We start from the raw sequence: 19,191 nt of genomic DNA on the forward strand, positions 1-19,191 counted from the left end.
CTGTGCCCAGTTACCTGCACAAGGGCCTCTCCTCTCCCTTCTCACATCTCCCAGCTCAGATTACAGCCTGCTCCCACTGCCCCACCCCCACTCCAACCTTATGACAGGCCACAGGGGGGAAAAAAAAAAAAGAACTCAAGATAAGTACTGGTATACCAGCTCACACCATTCCTCCCCTGTAAAGACACTTCCAGCTTCCAGACAGGGGTCTCAGTCTGAGGATGGAGTCAAGAGAACTCCAGCCTAGTCACTGCACACCGCTTAGCCCATGATGAACAGGCCTGTGAAGCCACTGTTCTTCCACTAACGTGCTCAGAATGAAGTAGGCACTGTGTTAAGGGCCTTCAATTAATTCACTCCAACCCACCTTAGAGCTCATTTCTCTGGCCCATTTTACAGGCCAGAGAACTGTGGCTACCTGAGGGCAGGATCAGTAAGGGGGAAGAGTGAGTTTCAGATCCAGGCGACAGGAGGAGCACCAAGCCACAGGGCTCCCTGAACTTTGTGGCAATGTTACATGGCAGGATGCTATGGATTCCGCTGCATGATATAAAATAAGGCTCAGATGGGCTTAGTAACTTGTCCTGAGAACTAAGAGATGGGAGGGGCAACTTGAAGCCAACCAGTTGTCAGAGCTTGTGACAACTAAGACAGGCCTCTGACAGAACATGCTTTTGGTCCCAAGGTATATTTGCTCACACCCAAAAGGACTAACCAATTTCTGGTTAGCCCACTGTCCAACCCACACCGGGTTCCTGGCCTTCGTTTATACTCATTCTGATAGTCCTAGAGCCCTACCCACATATCCCTCCCCTACCTCCGTAAGGCTTCAGCTCTGGGCCATAAGGACCCTAATTCCTCAGCTGTCAAGATGTGAAAGATGGACAGGCTATGTCTGTGTGTGTGTCTCTCTCTCCAGGGTTTCTCTGTGTAGTCCTGACCGTCCTGGAACTCTCTGTAGAATAGGCTGGCCTCAAACTCAGAGATCCGCCTGCCTTGGCTTCCCAAATTCTGAGATTAAAGGCATGCACCACCACCACCTGGCTATAGATGAACTCTTTCTCTTATTTTAAGTGGAATTCTGGCAGCTTCTTGGATGTGGTTTGGGTAGTTTGGGCACAGAGAAAAATATGAAAACAGGAGCTCACGGTTGTCAGCCCTGTGGTCTTTCCCTCAAACTCGAGGAACCCCTGGGCCTGGACCTCCCCATTCATCTTCCCAAAGAAGATGGCAATGGTCTTCCTTTGCACAGAAGTCAAAACAAATCTGGGAGACCCAGAACACACAACAAAGAGGCCATGGCCATGGCCAGGAAGGAGCCCTTGTCTCCGAAAGGTACTTTACTAAGCGGGGGCTCTGATGGCAGCTTAAGGACAGTTCCTCCTGGCCCTAGACTTTATATTTATGAGCTGAAAGTGGGGGAGGGCAGCGCTCGGGAGGAACCCAGCCCACACTGACAGATTCTCAGCCTTCTGGCTCCAGGTCCAGGAAGCCATAAAAGATGATGTTGATGAGTTTCCCCCTCCCCCAGCGGGTGTTTTAGGGGCTAGGGAGGAACTGGCAGGGAGGCTGGGGGCAGGGAAGATGGAGAGTCTTGGGGAAAGCCTGCACAAGCAGAAAGCTTAGTGCAACAGCTTTCACCTCCTCATAGGCTCTGCCCTATACTGGGGGGGGGGAAGGGGGTGCAGTGTCCTGGCTCGAGCTGTGTCATGGGCTGGACTCATATTTCTGGGTGTCCACTCTAACCACTCTGGGAAACTGGAAGGGTCAGGAAAAGTGGTGTCTGTTTCCTCCTGTCCCTTCCAGAAGACATCCTCAGTTTATAGCAGAAACAAGAGGTCCAGAGACTGAATATGCCCCAAATCACAGAGAACATAAGAAACAAGACATGGCCAGAACAGAGGCGGGGCTTGTGATGCAGGTACCAGGAGACAGTAGACCATAATGCTGGCTTCCCAGTGGGCATGGTGCTCCCTTCTATAGTGAATGGATAGTAGATTCTCTGTAGAATGCCTGTGAGGCCAGAAGCTCTGGGGTTAGGAAGTGGGGTTCTAAGTTTGGGGCTTCTGGTTGAAGCCAGAAGCCAGGGCATCTATCTTGGGAGACCACTCCCCAGAGCCTCTGGCTGGGCTCTGGGAGCCCTCTGGCACAACCTCTCCCCGTCCCCAATGTCCTGAGCCCTTCCCAGGACAGCTGCTCCCACAGGATGTGGATGTCTGGCTGGCTGCAATCTCTACCACATCCCCTCTGGGCACTGTCCAGGCCCAATGCTGATGAGTGCTTGACCACAGAAGTGACCCCACCCTCGATCTCCATCTTGCCCTGTTCTGGCCCAGCCTCTAGTTTGTATACAAGCCTCTCAGTGAAAGCCAGTCAGTCCTACCCTTAGGAAACCAGTCCTAGGCTTGGGGCTAAACCTCCCTCTGGAGCTCAGCAAGACACAGATGGGTGAGGGGCTGGGGGGTGGGGGAAGAGATGGTGGTGGCTGCCAACTGGTCCCACCTCTGTCTTGCTCTGAGCTCTCAACATAGTCCCTGGTGGCACCCTGGAGAGGGGCTGTCTGCAGATAATCAGGGGACAGATTTGGAAAGAAGGAGGAAAAAAGCACCCAGGCGCCAGACAGGATCCTTATCTGCTGGGGCGGAATGTCAGAGGCAGCACAGTGGTGCAAGAGGCCTGTAGGAGGCTGCATCTGCATCTACAGCCTGGGAGGGCAGAGGGGACCTGCCTGGGTCCTAGGGGACAGACGTGGGGGGAGGAGGGCTTTCTGGCCCAGACAGGCAGGAATGTGGCCTACCCGGAAAGGACTAGATGCCACATCCTGCAACCTCCCCTAGCTCTAAACTCTCACCTCCCCCCAACCGAGAAGGGAGAGGGACCAAGGTTCTCAACAACAACCAGAACAAGCAGTCCAGTCCCTAACTGGCAGGCTTGTCTGAGTCACAAGACTAGCTGGGTCCTCTGACTAGCTGCACTCCTGTACCCCAGAAACCCCAGGCGAGTCCTGCCCAAAGTTCTAGAAGACTCACCCCAGTCCCCTCCCCCACCCCAACACACAGACCATGAGGAAAACGCTACACAAAGGCAGGACCCAGCAGCCCCAAAAAAGCCATGAAGAAGCATCACGGTCCCTGGAACACTGTCAGTGAAACCCCAGCTGCAGCTGGCTCCAGAATAGAAGGAGGATTTCTGGTAGGCACTGTTTCCCTGTGATGGATTCACAGGCCAGGACATGAGCCTTTTCCTCATGTCAGGGTTAAGGTCCCAGGTTCAAATCCAGGATCTACCACTGTGAACCCTGAACATGTAGCCTGAAGCACCCACTGCCCAAGGCTTCAGTATCCTTAGCTACACAATGGGCTTTCCAGCTCACTAGCTCTTTCCCATCTTTACCATTCCATGGCTCTACACTGGACCTAATAGCCCCTGACAACCTGAACTAACAGAAAGGCCAAGAGTCACAGATAACTCACATACATCCCTCACAGAACATCAAACAGTTCTGAGGCACCCTTGGGTCACCTGTGGGCCCTGGTTCTACCTTCCTGGTGACCTCAGCCAGGAGCAATAGTTGGTTTATATCACTGAGAGGGAGCCATAGGACACCCCCATGTCCCACCCCCAGCCTCGGGAGAGCCTGGCTGGCCTGTCTCCCAGCTGTCAGCTACAGAGCTGGTCCCCTCTGGCAGCAGCCGGAGGAGTAAGGAGCAATGGACAGACCACAAAGCCATGAACAAAAGCCAGGCCTTGCCGTTGAAGGCTGCCCTTGGGGTTGAAGTGATGGACAAGGACCTGGGGAGTCTTAGAGGAGGTGAGACAATGGGAGTGGGTGGGAGATCAGGCAAACAGGTTTGGCCAGTGGAAGGGACACTGAGAGATCTAGCAGGAACCTCCAGCATTTTCCAGGCTGTTATTCTAGGCAGCTTTTTATTTATTCAGAGGTTGGGGATGCGGCTTAACAACTGTCAGCTTGATATTTATTACAGGTGCATCAGCCTGGACCGCGGACGCTGTGACCACAGGACCCTCTTCCCTCATCTCCTTAGTGTGGAGCGTACTTGAAAACCTGCAAGGAAAGGCTGAAGGGCTTTACTTTTCTGAAAGACAACCAAAGCCCACTCTTGGCTTACTCTGGGAGAAAATGAGACATCATCCTAGCTCAAGGTCATAGAGTATACTGGTCACTGTAATGAACTGGTACTCTGGGAGAGAAAAGATCCCAGACCACATTCCGAGATGTGATAGCAACCTGCCAGGCAGGTGTAGGCTGAGTTAGCCCAAATCCTGGTGCAAGGCTGCACCCTTGCCTCTGAAGTGCTCACACCCCCGTACCTCAGTTTCCTCTGCACAAGCAGGGTCATGCTACCTACTTCTTACCCCGGCTGGAAGACAACAGAAAACTGGAAGACACCCTGCAACTAGAATTTGCTTATTCATTTCTATGTGGCTGGGGATGTGCCCAGAAAGGACTCAGAATGGGGGCTTATGTCTGCCCCTAGTGACCAAGTGCCCTCCTTATTAGGTTTCTAACAAAGCCTTCTAAAGAAGGCAGCAGCAACCAATAAATCCTCACCAAGAGTCCCTTCCTAACTGACTGAAGACATGTAAATGACCCAGTGCATCGCTGGGAGTGCCAACTGGCGGAAGTGGTGGTGACATCATGCGCCCATCCGGCTCCAAGCCTTCCAGCAGCCTGAGGTCAGCTCCCAGAGCCATGGCACCTCCCCCAGCAGTCCCACGCAGAGCCAAGAGGAGCCTGGCACTGCCAGGGCTGGGGCTGGGCTGCCAGCTCGGATTCCATGAGTCCCTCCTTCCTCACACATCACAGAGCCTCTCTGTGATGGCTTCTCCTCCCGTACCCCGCCCTCTCCATCTCCATCACACCCCTGAACAGCATTCCCCGACAAACATGAGATTGCTGCTTCTCATATAACACATGAGCTGTGGTGTGAACTTCTGGTAAATGAAGATCTTATTTAAACTGTGTGCTATCAGGGGAGAAGAGACAGGTTCCAACATAGCTCAAGCTGTCTTGCCAGAAAGATGGAGGTGCTGGGGGTGCTGGTGCCCAGAGCCATCAGCGTTTCTGAGGAGTGCTGGGAGAGGTGTAACACAGCCCTGGACAGCACTCTGTCATTTATTTGGGAGAGGCAGACAGTTTTCCAGTTGAGTTTGGCAAGAAGGTTACCCCACCAGGGAACTGTTTGCCCTGTGGAACAAAAGAATAGACTAAGGTCACAAGGCATCCCCAGAAATGCAAAACTTGGGTGGGACATGAGAGCCCAGAGCATACCTGATCTTAGCCTTTTGCCTTCTCTGTGCAATAGAACCACACAGGAGTTCTGAAAGACCCAGCATCCAGGTCTACAATCACTCACTGAAGCTGGAATCTCTGAATGGATCTGGATGCCCCAGGATTCCACTGTTCAGATAAGGCTGGGGAATCACAGGTTAGAATCACCTGGGGGCCCTGAAAACAACCAGTGTCTAAGCCAGACTTAGAGCTGTAAACCCAGGTGGAGAATGCCAGGGTATGTGAACTTGTGCACACTCTAGCCGATGCTTCCATGACACATTTAGCCAGCAACTGTTCACTAGGGCCCACTCTGTGTGGGACACTGTTCTGAGCATTGGAACACATTCCTGAGGGACAAAGCCCTGCCCTTATGGAGAACCAGAGAATGTCTGTGTACACACACATGATAACAAGTGTGGACCGATGTTTAAGAAGGAGTTTTGAGGGGGACAGTTGAGCTGACACATGACAAAAAGAAGTCAGTCAGGTCAAGCTTGGGGTCCCAGTATTCCACACTGGAGCAGTTTTCCTTATGTGCCAACAAGGGCTCTTCTCTCTCCATGAGCTATGGAATTCAACACTCCTATGGGCACCACTCACATTCCACAGGGTGCCCGTGGTGATTCCCTGCCATGTTCAAATGGCACCTAGCTGGACATGAAATACTCAAAGCTAATGGGCATGACAGTTGCTCTCTACCCCTTGGGAAATTCTACAGTCTACTGGGCTTCTGGGGACATTAGAAAGTGTTTACCAAAAAGAAAGAAGGGGTCTGAGTCTATCTAACAGGTAGGGTAACTGAGGCTCGGAGAAAAGTGGACTGCTTGGATAGAGCATCTCTGCTTTGAAAGGGTTAAGGGGACAATTCTAGCTTGCTGCCCTTCTCAAGAGTCTCCAGCAACAACACCTCTTGCAACAAACCCCACACCAAGCCGCTGTCACTCAGTTGCTCTCTGTGTAAACAACCTGTTCTGTTCCATAGTACAAGCCTGGGACACACCCAGGGTACCTCCATGGCTCCCCCAGGTTGTGAAGGTAGGATGGCCTTTCTTCTCACACTTTCAAAACCACCAAAGCCCAGACAGAATGGTACTCCAACAAGTACAGTGGGATCTGGAGTCTCGTCGGGAACATAGGTCCCAGCTGTCCACCCCTCAGTTACTTCAAGAAAAAGAATAAAACATGGTTGAGTTGAAGTAGGTGCCTTTAGATGTTCCTGCTCAAAAGAAGCAGGCTGGGTCACCCAGTGGACAGGCAAGTGAAATCAATTTCTAGCTTGGCAACTGGCTTGCAAAGAGTCATCCCTGATTATTACCTTAGGGGTAAAGCCTGGAAGCCAGCCTATGTAGCCTTGGCTCTACTGGATACTTGGAGACCAGTGGCTTCCCTCTCTGAGCCTAGAGCAAAGGGTGGGTCCTGCTCAGTCAGTAGAAAGCTTGCCTTGAGTTTGCTCTCCAAAACTCATTAAAAAAAAAAAACAAAAAAACAAAAAAAAAAAAACTAGGCGTGGTGGCACACGCTTGTAAACCTAGCACTGAGGAGGCAGAGACAGGCTGATTCTAAGAGACAGCTGACTTTAATCTACCAACTGCGTTCCACACCAATGAAAGACCCCGTCTCAAAAAGAGATGGCTGGTCCCTGAGGAATGACACCCCAGACTGTCTTCTGGTCTCCCCACACAAGTACAACTTCACACACAGGAGTTCACACATACACAAAGCATGGAGAAACACTGGGGGTGAAAACACAAGCTTTGGGAGGTGTGCAGCGGGACATCTCCCCACACCCCTGCCTCAGGACGTGTGGACAACATGCAGTGATTCTCAGGCTGGCTTACTCAGGTACAAAGGGCACCTTTGTGTGCTCTGCGGTGAGTCTGCTGCCTCCTGTCCCTAAGATCTGGCCCCTAAATACAAGAATTCTCCAGAAAGAGCCTTGGAAAAGAAGTCTGGGGAAGGGACAAGAAAGGACTACAGCACCTAGGGATTTTGTTTGGTTTCCTTTTCCAGCAGACACTAGGGCATCCTGGCAGTGGACAAGCACTCTGGTACAGTGGCCACGTTGGAAGCAGGGAGACTGGCTTACCCAATGCTGCTGCCGGTGACCCCCCAGAAGAGGCCGACTCTCAGCCCCAGCCCTTCCTCTGTAAGGCCAAAGGATCCAGGGCAGGGTGGGCTGCACCGTCAAGGTGTGTCAAAACACTCACTAACCACCGAGCAAGATTCTCAGGCTTCAGCATGCTCCTCCAGGGGCTCTGTGCCCCTGGCTTGCCAGGCCCCGCTCCACGGGCACACTGAGGTCGCTTAGCCTTGTTTGTATTTCCCACATGCTGCTGCCATACTCCTGTGGCTACTACACCCTACTAAACATGCTTCTCGTGGCCATACTTAAATGGCTAAGGGCTGTCTGAGGCTGGTAGAGAGGCTTCCGAGGACAGCTCCAAGTCCTTCAGTGCACTCAGTGCCCATCACTCGACAAGTAATCTTACTAAGCATCCAGCATCTTCCTCTGGCCTCTGAATGCTCATGCATGTTAGCAACTGCAACAGCCCACACGTGCACATATACCACACACACAAATAAGCACAACTATGGGATGTCTTCTCCGACCTCCATATGAACGATCTGATTCAGCCCTATGTGGGCTGTTTGAAAGCAGGTTACATTATTCCCACGTCTCAGATAAGGAAACAGGGCAAATGGCAAATCCACCTGGCCAACAGCACACCACTGGCAACTAAAGGATCTTAGGGATTCCAGAGCCCTCGAGAAAATGCATTCTTTGTTTGAGATGTAGAATAATTTACAAATGCTCTGCATCTGACCCAAGGCAGGAAGCAGGAGAAGGCAAAGGGGCCCTGCGTCACCCCCATAAGGCTCAGCATTGGGTCGGTAAGATGTTGTCCAGCAGCCAGATGTGCAGTCAGAGAACATTCTGTGTATCTCTTGGAATCCACATGGACCCTCACCTCCCAACCTCAGCATTCTTAACCTTGACCCTCTATCTCAGGCTCTGGACAGCCTGCGATTGCTGTGGCCTGTCCGTAGTGGACCAGAAGGGAACAAAACTGCACAGGCCTGCCTGCCCATTTTCTAAGAACCAGTGGCCGGTAGGGGCTTACATAACTCTACCGCACACAACAGATGGTGTGCAGGCTCACGTGCCAATCCAAGCCGGAGCTGACACTAACCTGCCCTGACATGGCACCCGGTCTCCTATACTGATGAGCACAGGGCACATGCCAGGGTATGGGGGCATGGTGATGTGTGGAAAGTGGCCCAAACATTCGTCATTCAGATCAGTAGTCATGGCCCAGCCAGGCCAGTGAGAAGCAAGGGCCTACTCACTAGCAGGCAGGTTCTGCCATGGAAGAAGGGGACATGGCTCTCCCCTTGCTGTCACACTTTTTGAGTAGTGCAGCCCCTGGGTTACAGCGTTTGGAGGATCAGACAAGTTTCCAAAGCACAGAACCTCTGGGAGTTGCAGAAGCTGTTGGCTTGTTAAGCTTTGTCTAACTCCGTTACTTTTGTTTCTTTTCCTGGTGCATTGAGCCAGAGTGCTGGAGTTCTGTTATCAGTGGGTCACACAGAGCCTTGACCTTTGGGCCAAAGCTTCCAAGCTCCTGGAAAATTTTCAGATAACACAGCCTCTCCCACTGATAACCCCTGGGATGTACAAGTCACTTCAAGGACCAATTTAGGCCTTATCCAAGATGGCTTCACGAACTCCCTAGAATGATCCCTTCTAACTTAAGGTCTTGTTGGATGTTTGTTTGTTTGTTTGTTTGTTTGTTTGTTTGTTTGTTTTGAGACAGGGTTTCTCTCTGAAACTTTGGCTGCCCTGGACTCCCTTTGTAAACCAGGCTGGTTTCAAACTCACAGTGATCCGCCTGTTTCTGCCTCCCTGAGTGCAGAGATTACAAACTTGTGCCACTGAGTCCTGCTCCACCTTAGGTCTTGTATAGCCTGTCAAGCAGTACTTTCTAGGAAGAAGAAAGGTGAGCAGGGGTTTATGGGTAGGCTCCCTCTCTTCAATGGTCTTGTCTATCCCACTCTGCCTTTCCAACAATCTCCAGGTCCATCACTTTAAGACAGGAGAACCCCAGGTTCAGGGAACTGCACTTAGACATGGAGCTGGGACTTGAACCTGTGTTTTCGAACGTAGACCCTGCTTATTTGACTAGAGAAAGACACTGCTTAATGCTACCCAGCAGGTCAGCTTTGGGACTGAGATTAGAATCAGGCTTCCAATTTCTCCCAAGGTTCTTTCTGCTGTTCCTTTGTGTGTGTGTGTGGTGGTGGTGGGGAATTGGGGGGAAAGGATGTGGAGAAAAGAGAGGAGGGAAGGGGAGGAGAGGGAAGAAGAGGAGTAGGAAGGGAAGGGAGAGCAGACCAAGCAAAACTGGCAAGCAAGGAAATGTAAGGCCAGATGAAATTTGCAGCAGGGGTCAATGTGCCCAGCAGACCTGGCTGCTTAAGCTGCCAGACAGAAGTTCAGATCAGCTTGTGACTCCTGGCAAGGGCCAGTGGGTATCCAGCTGTGAGGGTGGTAGCTGAGCCAGGAGTCTTGCTGCCTCAGCCAAGGGCCTGGGGGTATTTATCTCCTAGGAATGCTCTTGAATATTAGTGAGAAATATGCCACAGACAGCCTTGAGCAGGCTGACCCTGCAGCCAAATCTGCTATCCTCACCAGGCCCCACTCATGCCAAGAAGCTAGGAGCCGTTGCTGTGGAGGGCTGGGCCTGGACTCAGCTGCTGGCCCTGCGCCTCCCCCCATGCTGCTCACTCTACACCTGCTGCAGGCGGCAGAGCCAATGTTCATGAAAGGGGCTACAAGCAGTGATCAGTGGGCTTGGGCATGCAAATCGGATACAAGTTTAATTTTGAGATAGTCTCACTATGCAGCCCTTGGTGGACTGGAACTGGCTATATAGACTAAACTGGCCTTGAACTTATGGTAATCTTGCTTCTGCCTCCTGAGCCCCAGGGTTACAGTTATGTGTCACCACACCTGACCAAATGCAAGCACTTTAGAGCCCCGCATGTGCCTTGTGTGCTATCTACTCCCCACACAGCAGGGACCAGGACACCTAGACTAATTCCTGTGACTTTATTAGATTTACAGGACAAAGACTTCAGAGGTCTTTCTTAGCCAAGGGCCCTGGCCACTGAGTACTTAACTTAGTACTTACTGCGCCTGATTTTGGTAAGTGCTTAGTGAAAGAAGCAAGACTAGAGGAAAAAAGAGACAGAGGCAAGGCAGAGGGGAGGGGGTGAGCAAAGGACCAGGAACCGCCCACTCTCCAGTTACTCTTCCAGGCAGACCGGCACCAGGTCAGAGCTCCCTCCTGGCCAGTGGCGCCTGCACATCGCTTCCTTGCTGTCTCACTTGGCAGCTATTGAACACCTGACACTGTGTGGTCCTAGGACAAATCAGGGAGTAAAACCAGACTCAGCCTCCACAGTCACTTAGCATCACTGCTGACAGTCCTGTCCCCATCTCCTGGCCATTTTAATTCATCACACCTCCCAGTCTCTGGGACAAGGAAAGGAGGGACACAGGCATGGCGCTGTTCCTTCTGAGCTCACTCTGGGTCACTGGTGGCTCTGCCTCTGCCCTTTGATGTCACAAAACAACTTGCAGGGGCTTGGAGCAACTTTCCTGGCATTTCTGACTCAACTTCTTATGAGCTCTGTGTCTCAAGCTAGGTGCTGAGGCCCCAGGCTGGGCAGCTGGGCGCCTCTGATAGCATTACCAGCCGCTTTACTTCAGCTCCATCTCTTGTAGCCAGTAATGCCTCCGGGCGCCACACGGGCCTCTGGGGATTGCTGACTAGTGGGTGAACAGAGCTGGAGATGCCTCTGAGAGACCAGGCAGCAGGATGGGAACCAAAAGCAGAAAGATATCTTCTTCCCTGCCCCCCTGCCTCCAGCTCTTCCCCTGCCCCCAGCTCTCCTGTCAAGGAAGCTCCTTCCACCAGGGGCTGTCCCTTGTTCTCCCACAGTCACACAGGAGAGCAAGGCCCATCCCCCCACCAGAGGTGGGCCCAAAAGAGTAAAGAAAGGCAAATCAGGAAGGCAAAGGTCTTCAGAGGACCAGATGTAGGTGACGTCACATGGCTTACCAGGGAACCCAGAGCACCTAGAGGCTAAGCTACCTGGCCCAGGAACTGAGTGAAATCACACCCTGTTAGCTCCAAAGCCCTAGCCTTTTTCCTCAGTGCTGAGCAGAGACCCCAGGCCTCAGAAGTCTTCTCTTTCAGACATGAATCTACAGCATAACCAGGGCCTTTCCTGTGGGTCTGTAGAGGTGCCCTTCCCTCCAGTACAGGCCTTCCCTCCTCTCCATAGCCCAAACTGTTGATCCTTCAAGGGAGAGTCAAGGAAGCTTTTCCTGACCCCATGCTCCCAACACTGTGGTTCCTAATTCTGATGGTAATGACAGCAGTGGCCATGAAAAGATAGGCCCCTGTATCAAGTGTAGGGCCAGGCTAGGGGTTCCTATGTCCAGTGTGTGCCAGGAATCCTTACCTATGCCCCGAAATCAGTCTCCCTTACTCCTGAAAATGACGAGAATGAATGGGGCCTGTCTCATTAGAATTTCTGTTGACCCTGTAAGCCTTGATAGGGTCCCTTTCCTCCTTCAGTCTCCTGAGCATCCCCACCCCCACCCCAGTACCCAGGTCTCTCAGTCTTTGAAGAAAAGATGCTTATGGAGCAGGCGAAGTGAACTTAAGTCCTAGAAGGTAATTTATAGACAGGCAAACAGAGACAGAAAGAGAGACAGAGACAGACCAACTAAGACCCGGTGCTGCATAATGCACGCACAGGCATTCCAGTCAATAAATTGACTTTCCAGATGAGCCTCTATAAACACAAATGAAGTAAAGTGGTTCTGGGTCTGGGCTACCTCGGTCTGCTGCTAACTGCTAACCAGGAAACCCCTTAAAGATCTATCTACCTTCTACCTCTTCCAGACTCCAAACACAGATAGGGAGTGAGATCAACCAACCTTAACCCAGAGAGGGAAAGGAGATAATCCAGGGTCATATAGCAGAGGAATAATAAGACTCAGTCTTAAGTTCAAGGCCCGCGGGGCTGGACCACTAAGCCCTGAGCCTCCTGCCTTCTCCAGACCTCCCTTCTCTTGCTAACAGTGAGAGACTGCTACAAACTAGGAATCCCACAAAAGTCTTCCTTACTCTACACCAGTACATATGAGTTGAGCACCAGCTCATAGACCTGTAAAACAATCCTATGAGGACATTACCAGCCCTATGTCACAGATGAGAGAACTGAGGCATGGCAGTTAGGTGAGGCAGTAAATGACAGCAGGGTACTACGTTAGCCTCCTCAGAAACCCAACTGGCCATGCCAGGGCCCCTAGCTGGCAGCTAAGACCCTAGGGAGGGCATATGTAAGGGGTGAGGCTTTTGGGGCAAGGGCAACAGGCAAGGAACTCTCTTTTAATACTCTAAAAAGGATTCCATCCCTACTTCCTAGGCTCCACTCATTTTCAAGAGACACAGAGAGACAGCAATGCAAGAAATCTTTCTATTTCAAACTCCCGCCCCAGGGTCTATCATAAGCCAGAGGCACCGGATGGGGCATCCTCAAGGCTCCCCCTGAAACCTAGATGGGAGTGAAGCTCTGGCAGCTTGCTCACCACCGAAGACCCCAGGGTTTGAGGATTTCTCTGCTATGCCCTCCTCTGTTGTCTTCCTACAGCATCCATTTAACATTTTTGGAATGGACATTGGGGTCCCCCTATAGACTGTGACCTCTTTGGGAACAAGGTTAGGGCCCCTGTGACTGATCTGGGCCCAGCCTGCCTCTTCAGGTTTCCAGGAGAACAACCACTTCCCACGTGGGCTCTTCTCACAGGCATAAGAAGTCCATATAGAAAAGGTTCTGTAAACTGTCAAGCGCCATGCATGCAGGTTGGAGTGTGAGTCTCCCGTCCCCAAGCATCACAGCTCATCTGAGAGTTAGAATGGAGGCAGTCCTTAGCATGGGCACAACCAACCAAGGCAGCAGTAAGAGCAATGGGGAGGATCAACATATGCCTGTGTATGTGCCACACCTCCCAAGATGCAGAAAGCCCACGTGCAAGCTCTGCAAACTCCTTCCCCAGAAAACTTCAGAGACCTCCCAGAGGAAGATGGGGTGCAGGAGCCATAGCTAATGTGAGGGCAAGCCCCCACAACCGTGCTCTGGCTGAGCTGGGCCCGGAGGAGGAGCGCAGGACTCTAGTCTTCAGCCCTTGTTCCTGGGCTATCGACAGATAACTTTTCTTGGTCCCTCTTGGGCACAAGACTTCATCCTCAGCTTTCTGGTCCCAGCTTTCCCTAGCACCCAGGCCAGACCCTGCTGCACACAGCAACATGGCGTGAGGGCTTCCAGCGCTGCAGGGCAAATGGCAGGTCCTGTCCTGAAGAGGAATCCCCAACAAGATACAATGGATGGAGCTTCCCAGGCCTTTCATGACTCCTGGCCAATACATCACACATACTTACTTATACCCAAACAAAATGCAACCACACCCATATGACATTGCACACCCCCACGTGCTCAAACATCCACACACAGATGCACACATGCCACACCCTCCTCTACAAAAGGTGGAAACCACAGCACACTCTGGCCCTCTAACACACCTCTTTCTTTCCTCTCTCTCTCTCTCTCACACACACACACACATCTAAGATCGACGTAACATCCACTTCCTCCCCTCCCCCGAAAACTATTCCACCTGCCACCTTCCCACCGCACATTCTCACAAACACTCCTCAGCACACAATCTCACTCCCACAGGCCCGCCTTGCTGGAGCTGGGGAAGTTGTGATCCGCTGGGGGCAGCTTGGGGGAGCTGGGAAAGAAAGGCATCAGAAAGGAGCGGGACAGAGTGCTCAACTGTTAGGTGGCAACTTTGACCCCCTGGGGCTGGGCAGATCCTGACCAGTTTAGATTGGGAGAAAGGTGGACACAGGGAACAGGAATGGCTTTGGTGCAGTGTGGTCAGCGCTTGGCAGCACCAGGTGACTGTACTGAATCCAACCCCCAAGCTCCGGAGCCGCTACTCAGGCGGCTTTGTAGGAAAGGGGGCAAACAGGAGCTCCCAGCAGCCCAGAGCTTTGGGAGGGAAAAGGAAACAAAAGGAGAGAGGGGGTAGACAGTTGATTTATGCCTGCACTTCAGCAAATGTTTTCCCTGCCATTAGCCTCGGGAAGACCAGGAGCCAGAGGAAGGCGCGTGGGGGGTGGGGACCTGTGGCTTAGGGAGCTCAGCCTGGGCTTGTCTGCCCGCGGGCGGCAGCGGAGTTCCGTTCTGATCCACAGCTTTCAGATCCTACCATTCAGATTTGGCCTGTCAACGAACTCCCTGGGAACAGCCGGCAGCCGGCTTCAGAGTACCAGTCTTCTCCCAACAGGCTTTGGAGGGGTTCTAGCACACCAAAATCGCCCGGGCGGGGGGTGGGGGGCGGAGTGGCGGAGGAATCCCAGGCGCCGTGCGCGTACAGGCTCTAAAAGGGCAGGAGGTGGCGCTCCAGCCCAGGCGTCAGATCCCGGCCAATCCAGCGGGGAGCGGGGTTCTCCGTGCTCGGACACATGCTTCTCCCTGAATGATTCTCATTATGGTATTTTAAATTTCCTTTAAAAGAGAGAGGGAAAAGCACAGCCCGCACTTGTTTGGGTTCATTCTGCCTTCACAGCTTTAATGACTCCATTTGTGGAAGCTGTTTAGGAAGCTGGTAGAGAGGTGGAGAAGGATGCCAGGAGAAGTGCCAGCTCAGGCCTGGCAACAGCCTTTCCCCTCCCTTCTCTCTGGGGGCCATCTGCCTAGGCAGCAGTTTCTCTGGGCCCAACCTCAAGTAGCAGCCCAGTACCCAACTCCTTGCCCTTTCCTGTATAACTCAGAGCTCCAGTATGTCTCCTTTCTACCCAAAACCCTACTCACAGTTCACAGTCCCCAGCATAGTACTGTGGCTGGCCAGCCCCAGGGAGTTTATTTCTTTTCACTCAGAATCACCAACCTTGCCTGGGATGAAGGGATGTAGCTCACCGTGCTTGTCTCCCAAAGTCCAGGGCAGCCCATAGGCACCCTAGACATGGGGTGCTCAGGAAAAGGATGTTGGGGTTCTAAACGTCATCCTAGCCCTGGCAGTCAGGAACGGGGGTCATACTACCATTCCATAACCAAACAGCGGCAGAAACATGGAGTCCCAAAGTGTCCCCCACTCTACAAATAAATGTGGCCGTCTAAGTGACTGCCATTTGACCCTGTAGGCCATGGAGCTTAGCTATGGACCAGTGCCTGGGATTGGTGTCATTGCTGAGCTTCTACCTGGTCTTGGGGTAGAAGACCCCCACCCGCTATGTTCTGTTGAGCAGGATCGTACTCCCCAACCAACCTTCTTTCCCCATTCCTGTTACAAGTCCAACCTAGGTGATGCCTCAGTTTCATTTAGCATCCTGACACACACACACACACACACACACACACACACAGTGCACACAGTTGGGGGGGGGCTGTCCAGCCCGAAGGTGAGGGTGGAGGCATGAAGGAGCCTGAAACACTAGCTGAGGCAGACCCTTGAGCCCTGAGTTCAAACCCTGACTCTCCTGAGCTCTACTGTGACCTTGGGCAACTCCTAACACCTTTCGAAGCTCCAGCAGTTAAAAACAGGGGAGCTGTTAGGTCCTATGGAATTCCCCATTGTGAGGGGAGGGGGTGGGCCAGAGCGGAAAGATTACAGGAGAAATTCCTCTCCTGCAGTAGTTCTTCCACTTTAATGAGAAAGCCCATTAAGACGCTTGATTTTCCATTTGTTTAAGTGAGGTTGGGTGCTTGGTGCTGCACAGGGGGAGTTGAGGGTGAGACTCAAAACAAGCCACACAAGCGGCATCAGCTCAGACACTAGGAAAACTCCCACTTTAATTGCATCTTTAAAAGACTGATCAACAGCACTCAGCTCCTTCCGTCCCAGCCAGAGGCCTTGGGACAGCTGGATGAGGTGGCGTGGGGTAGAAGGAGACTCCCACAGCCAAGCTGCTAGTGCTTTTGAAGTGTCCTCTCCCTGCCAGTCACTTGCTAGCTGGTGTCTTCTTACAGGTCTGACTGCCATATCCTCGGGAGAAAGGAGGGCTGTACTTTGGAGCCTTCCCTGTAATCTCTCTCTTGCCTCAGCAACAGACATCCCATCACAGCAAGGTAGAATGCCTGTCCCCATAGCTGAAGTTGGCCTACCTAACATAAAGAAGCCCAGCATACTGGCCTGAAATCCATGTGAAGCGAAGGCAAGATGTGGGGGAAGCTTGTGTTCTGGCCTCGCTTTTTCCCATCAGTGAAATGGGATCAGGAGGGAGCCACTGCAAAAACCCTAAGAGCATTCTGGTGGAAAGATGCCTCATACCTGTGGCACTAGAGGAAGCAGGCAGTGTGGAAGGAAGAGGCATGCTCTCCCTCCAGAAGGCAGGTTCCTAAGGGCAGCATATTCTGGGCAAAGGCAGGCTGCAGGCAGACCCCAGCAGCTGGCCCTTCTCCAGGCTGGTGGGCAGGCGGCTCCCACCGTGCTATGTAATGAGCACAATTCCAACACCGCTTCTGCTCACTTGTGAGAAATCAAAGCTGGGTATTAGAGGCCATTTCTGGCTGGGCACCATTCGTGCCCAAATCCATCAAAGCCCTGGGCCTGGGGTTTCTTCCGGGAAAGAAACTGAATGCTTTGTTAAGCAGAAAACGCAGGCCATCTCCTGCATTCCTGGTCCAGCCCACCCACCCAGCGAACTCCAGACCCACCAGTCACATATTTCTCCAAATGGAGTCCCACCCCGAGAAATCTTCGCATCTATTCCGGATCCCACTACTCAGCCAATATATATGAAAAAGAAAATGTTTCCCAAGATGCAACCTGACCCATGTGCCATTTCCAAAGACTTCACTCTACCCTCCAATCACCCCCAGACACCTTAAACAGAAACTAACACCCAATCCAGCACCTCCCACATCTAACTGCACCCTTTAAAACAAGACCTCCCCCCTTCCCCATCATTACCTTCAAACACTGCCTTAAATACCCCAGTCTGCCCAAATCATAATTAACTTGGATCAAATGATTGAGTGTTGTAACTTTACAGCACAAGGCTTGGGGAAAAATAAAAAGTGGGGGATGTGCTAAAAGCAAGCTCTGGCCGTGGGAATCACTAATTCCAGAGGAGGGCCCTTTAGCTCTTGAAGAAAGGTGGGGAGGAGGGGAAGGTGGATGTCATCGTTGCTGAGGAAGGTGGGGTGGGGAGATATGCGTCAACTCATGCACTCTGTGACAATTTTCCTGCCCCATCCTCAGCCTTTGCTTAGAGGGGTCTTCGTTCGGTGTGTCCCAGGCCCCCACCCAGCTCCGGGTGTCAAGTCACCCAGTTCACCTGCTTGGGTGCCAGAGAGGTTGGCGCGAGTGTGTACTTTTTCCTTCCAAGGAAGACGCAGCCCACTTTGCAACGCCTAACCGGGCTGCTGCAGGACACTTACTTCCACGATCGCGGTGAGGGAGGAGGACTGCAGACTTTAAAAACTTAGGAGTCCACCAAACCCTCTTAAGGCATCTTGCAAGGCCCAGGTGTGCTGCAGAGGCGATTTCACCTGGTTTATTCCCCGGACACTGAGAAGAATAACCCATTTAAAATTGGGAAAGCCGACAGGGGACATTACATCCCTCCACTCTCTACTAACCCAGAAACAATCCAACAACCACCAAACCCTTCCAAACCCGCCTGAGCAGCACTTCGGGGGAGCAGGCTGTGCAGGACTCGGCCCTTCCCCCTTCAGTAGCCAAAGCCTCCGGGCCTCCGCTCCCCAAAGGCCGAGGGAAACAAGCGCTTCCAGGGATCTGCAGTCTCTGGCTCTCCCTGTGACCCGCAGAATTGGTGCGCGTACAGCCCGCAGGAGCCCGGACTCAGACTTAAGTTGCAGGGAAACCGAGGCGCGCGCGCGCGCGCGCACACACACACACACACACACACACACACACACCTGGCCCTGGTAGCGACGGTTTTTCAGTGGTAATCAGGGGTCACTTGGAAGTGAATCAGACCCCATTCCAAGAGCAAGCTAATATCCCTTGGAGGCAGGAGCAGGGAGCTTCGGGCTTACATGGCATCCCAGGAGGCAACGACTTGCCCCCTCTCCCGAGCACCAAAGCTGCCTTTTAACTTGGGCGCGTCCACTGCGCTCACAGAGCGCAGCGACTCCGCCAAGAAGCACCCGAACTTGCTGTTGGACACTGGGACGCGCCAGGTAGGTCCTCGTCCCCGTGTCCCCACTCCCTCTCGCTCCTACCTGCTAGGCTCAGTGTCGGGTCCCAGCAGAGCAGCAGCGCCAGCAGCAGCGCGCCCCGAGCCCCGCTCCGGGCCCTCATGCTCCTGTCGCCCAGCCGGGGCGCCTCTCCCTCGGGGCTCTTTCCCGGGCCCCAGCCTCGCCGCCTTCGCCTTCGCCTCGCCGTCCTCACAGACACCCGGCAGCGCCAGCCCGTGCCTTCTGTGGGCGCAGCGGCAGCTACGCTGCGCCGGGAGGCCACCCGGCTGTTTGGAGCGCCCCGGGAGTCGGACGCCGCTGGGGATCCCGGCTCTGGTGCGCCCTTTCTGAGCTCCCTAGCTGCGAGCGCCGTCCGCGCCCTGCTCCGAAGTTGCGCGATCCCAACGGAGTGCGCTCAGCGGCGCTCGCCGCGGCTGCACCGCGAAGTCTGTCCGAGTGGGGTGCGCGCTCCTCTCCGCGCCCTGCCGCTCCCCGCGGCTCGGCGCCGTCGCCCGCCCCGCCGCCGGCCACAATGCCCAGCGCCGCGGTGCGCTTGCCCTAGAGTCAGCGGGCCGGGGCGGGGCCTCACGCGCTATGAGGCGGGGCCT

The 19,191-nt window shown here is 53.2% G+C and overlaps 1 protein-coding gene across 2 annotated transcripts in view; it reads right to left on the bottom strand.

Annotated features, from left to right (window-relative positions):
* The window catches only part of Unc5b (unc-5 netrin receptor B), a 67,309-nt gene extending 48,321 nt beyond the window's left edge, over positions 1-18,988 (bottom strand). For both annotated transcript variants that reach the window (XM_055598872.1, XM_055598871.1), the window contains exon 1: positions 18,629-18,988. In XM_055598872.1, coding sequence (XP_055454847.1) covers positions 18,629-18,707 — 79 coding nt within the window. In that variant the 5' untranslated portion in view covers positions 18,708-18,988. The remainder of the gene's footprint in view (positions 1-18,628) is intronic.
* Positions 18,989-19,191: the final 203 nt, after the last annotated feature.

This window comes from Psammomys obesus, unplaced genomic scaffold (genome assembly GCF_907164565.1).
Source record: "Psammomys obesus unplaced genomic scaffold, mPsaObe1.curated_primary_1811, whole genome shotgun sequence".
Lineage (NCBI taxonomy): Eukaryota > Metazoa > Chordata > Mammalia > Rodentia > Muridae > Psammomys > Psammomys obesus.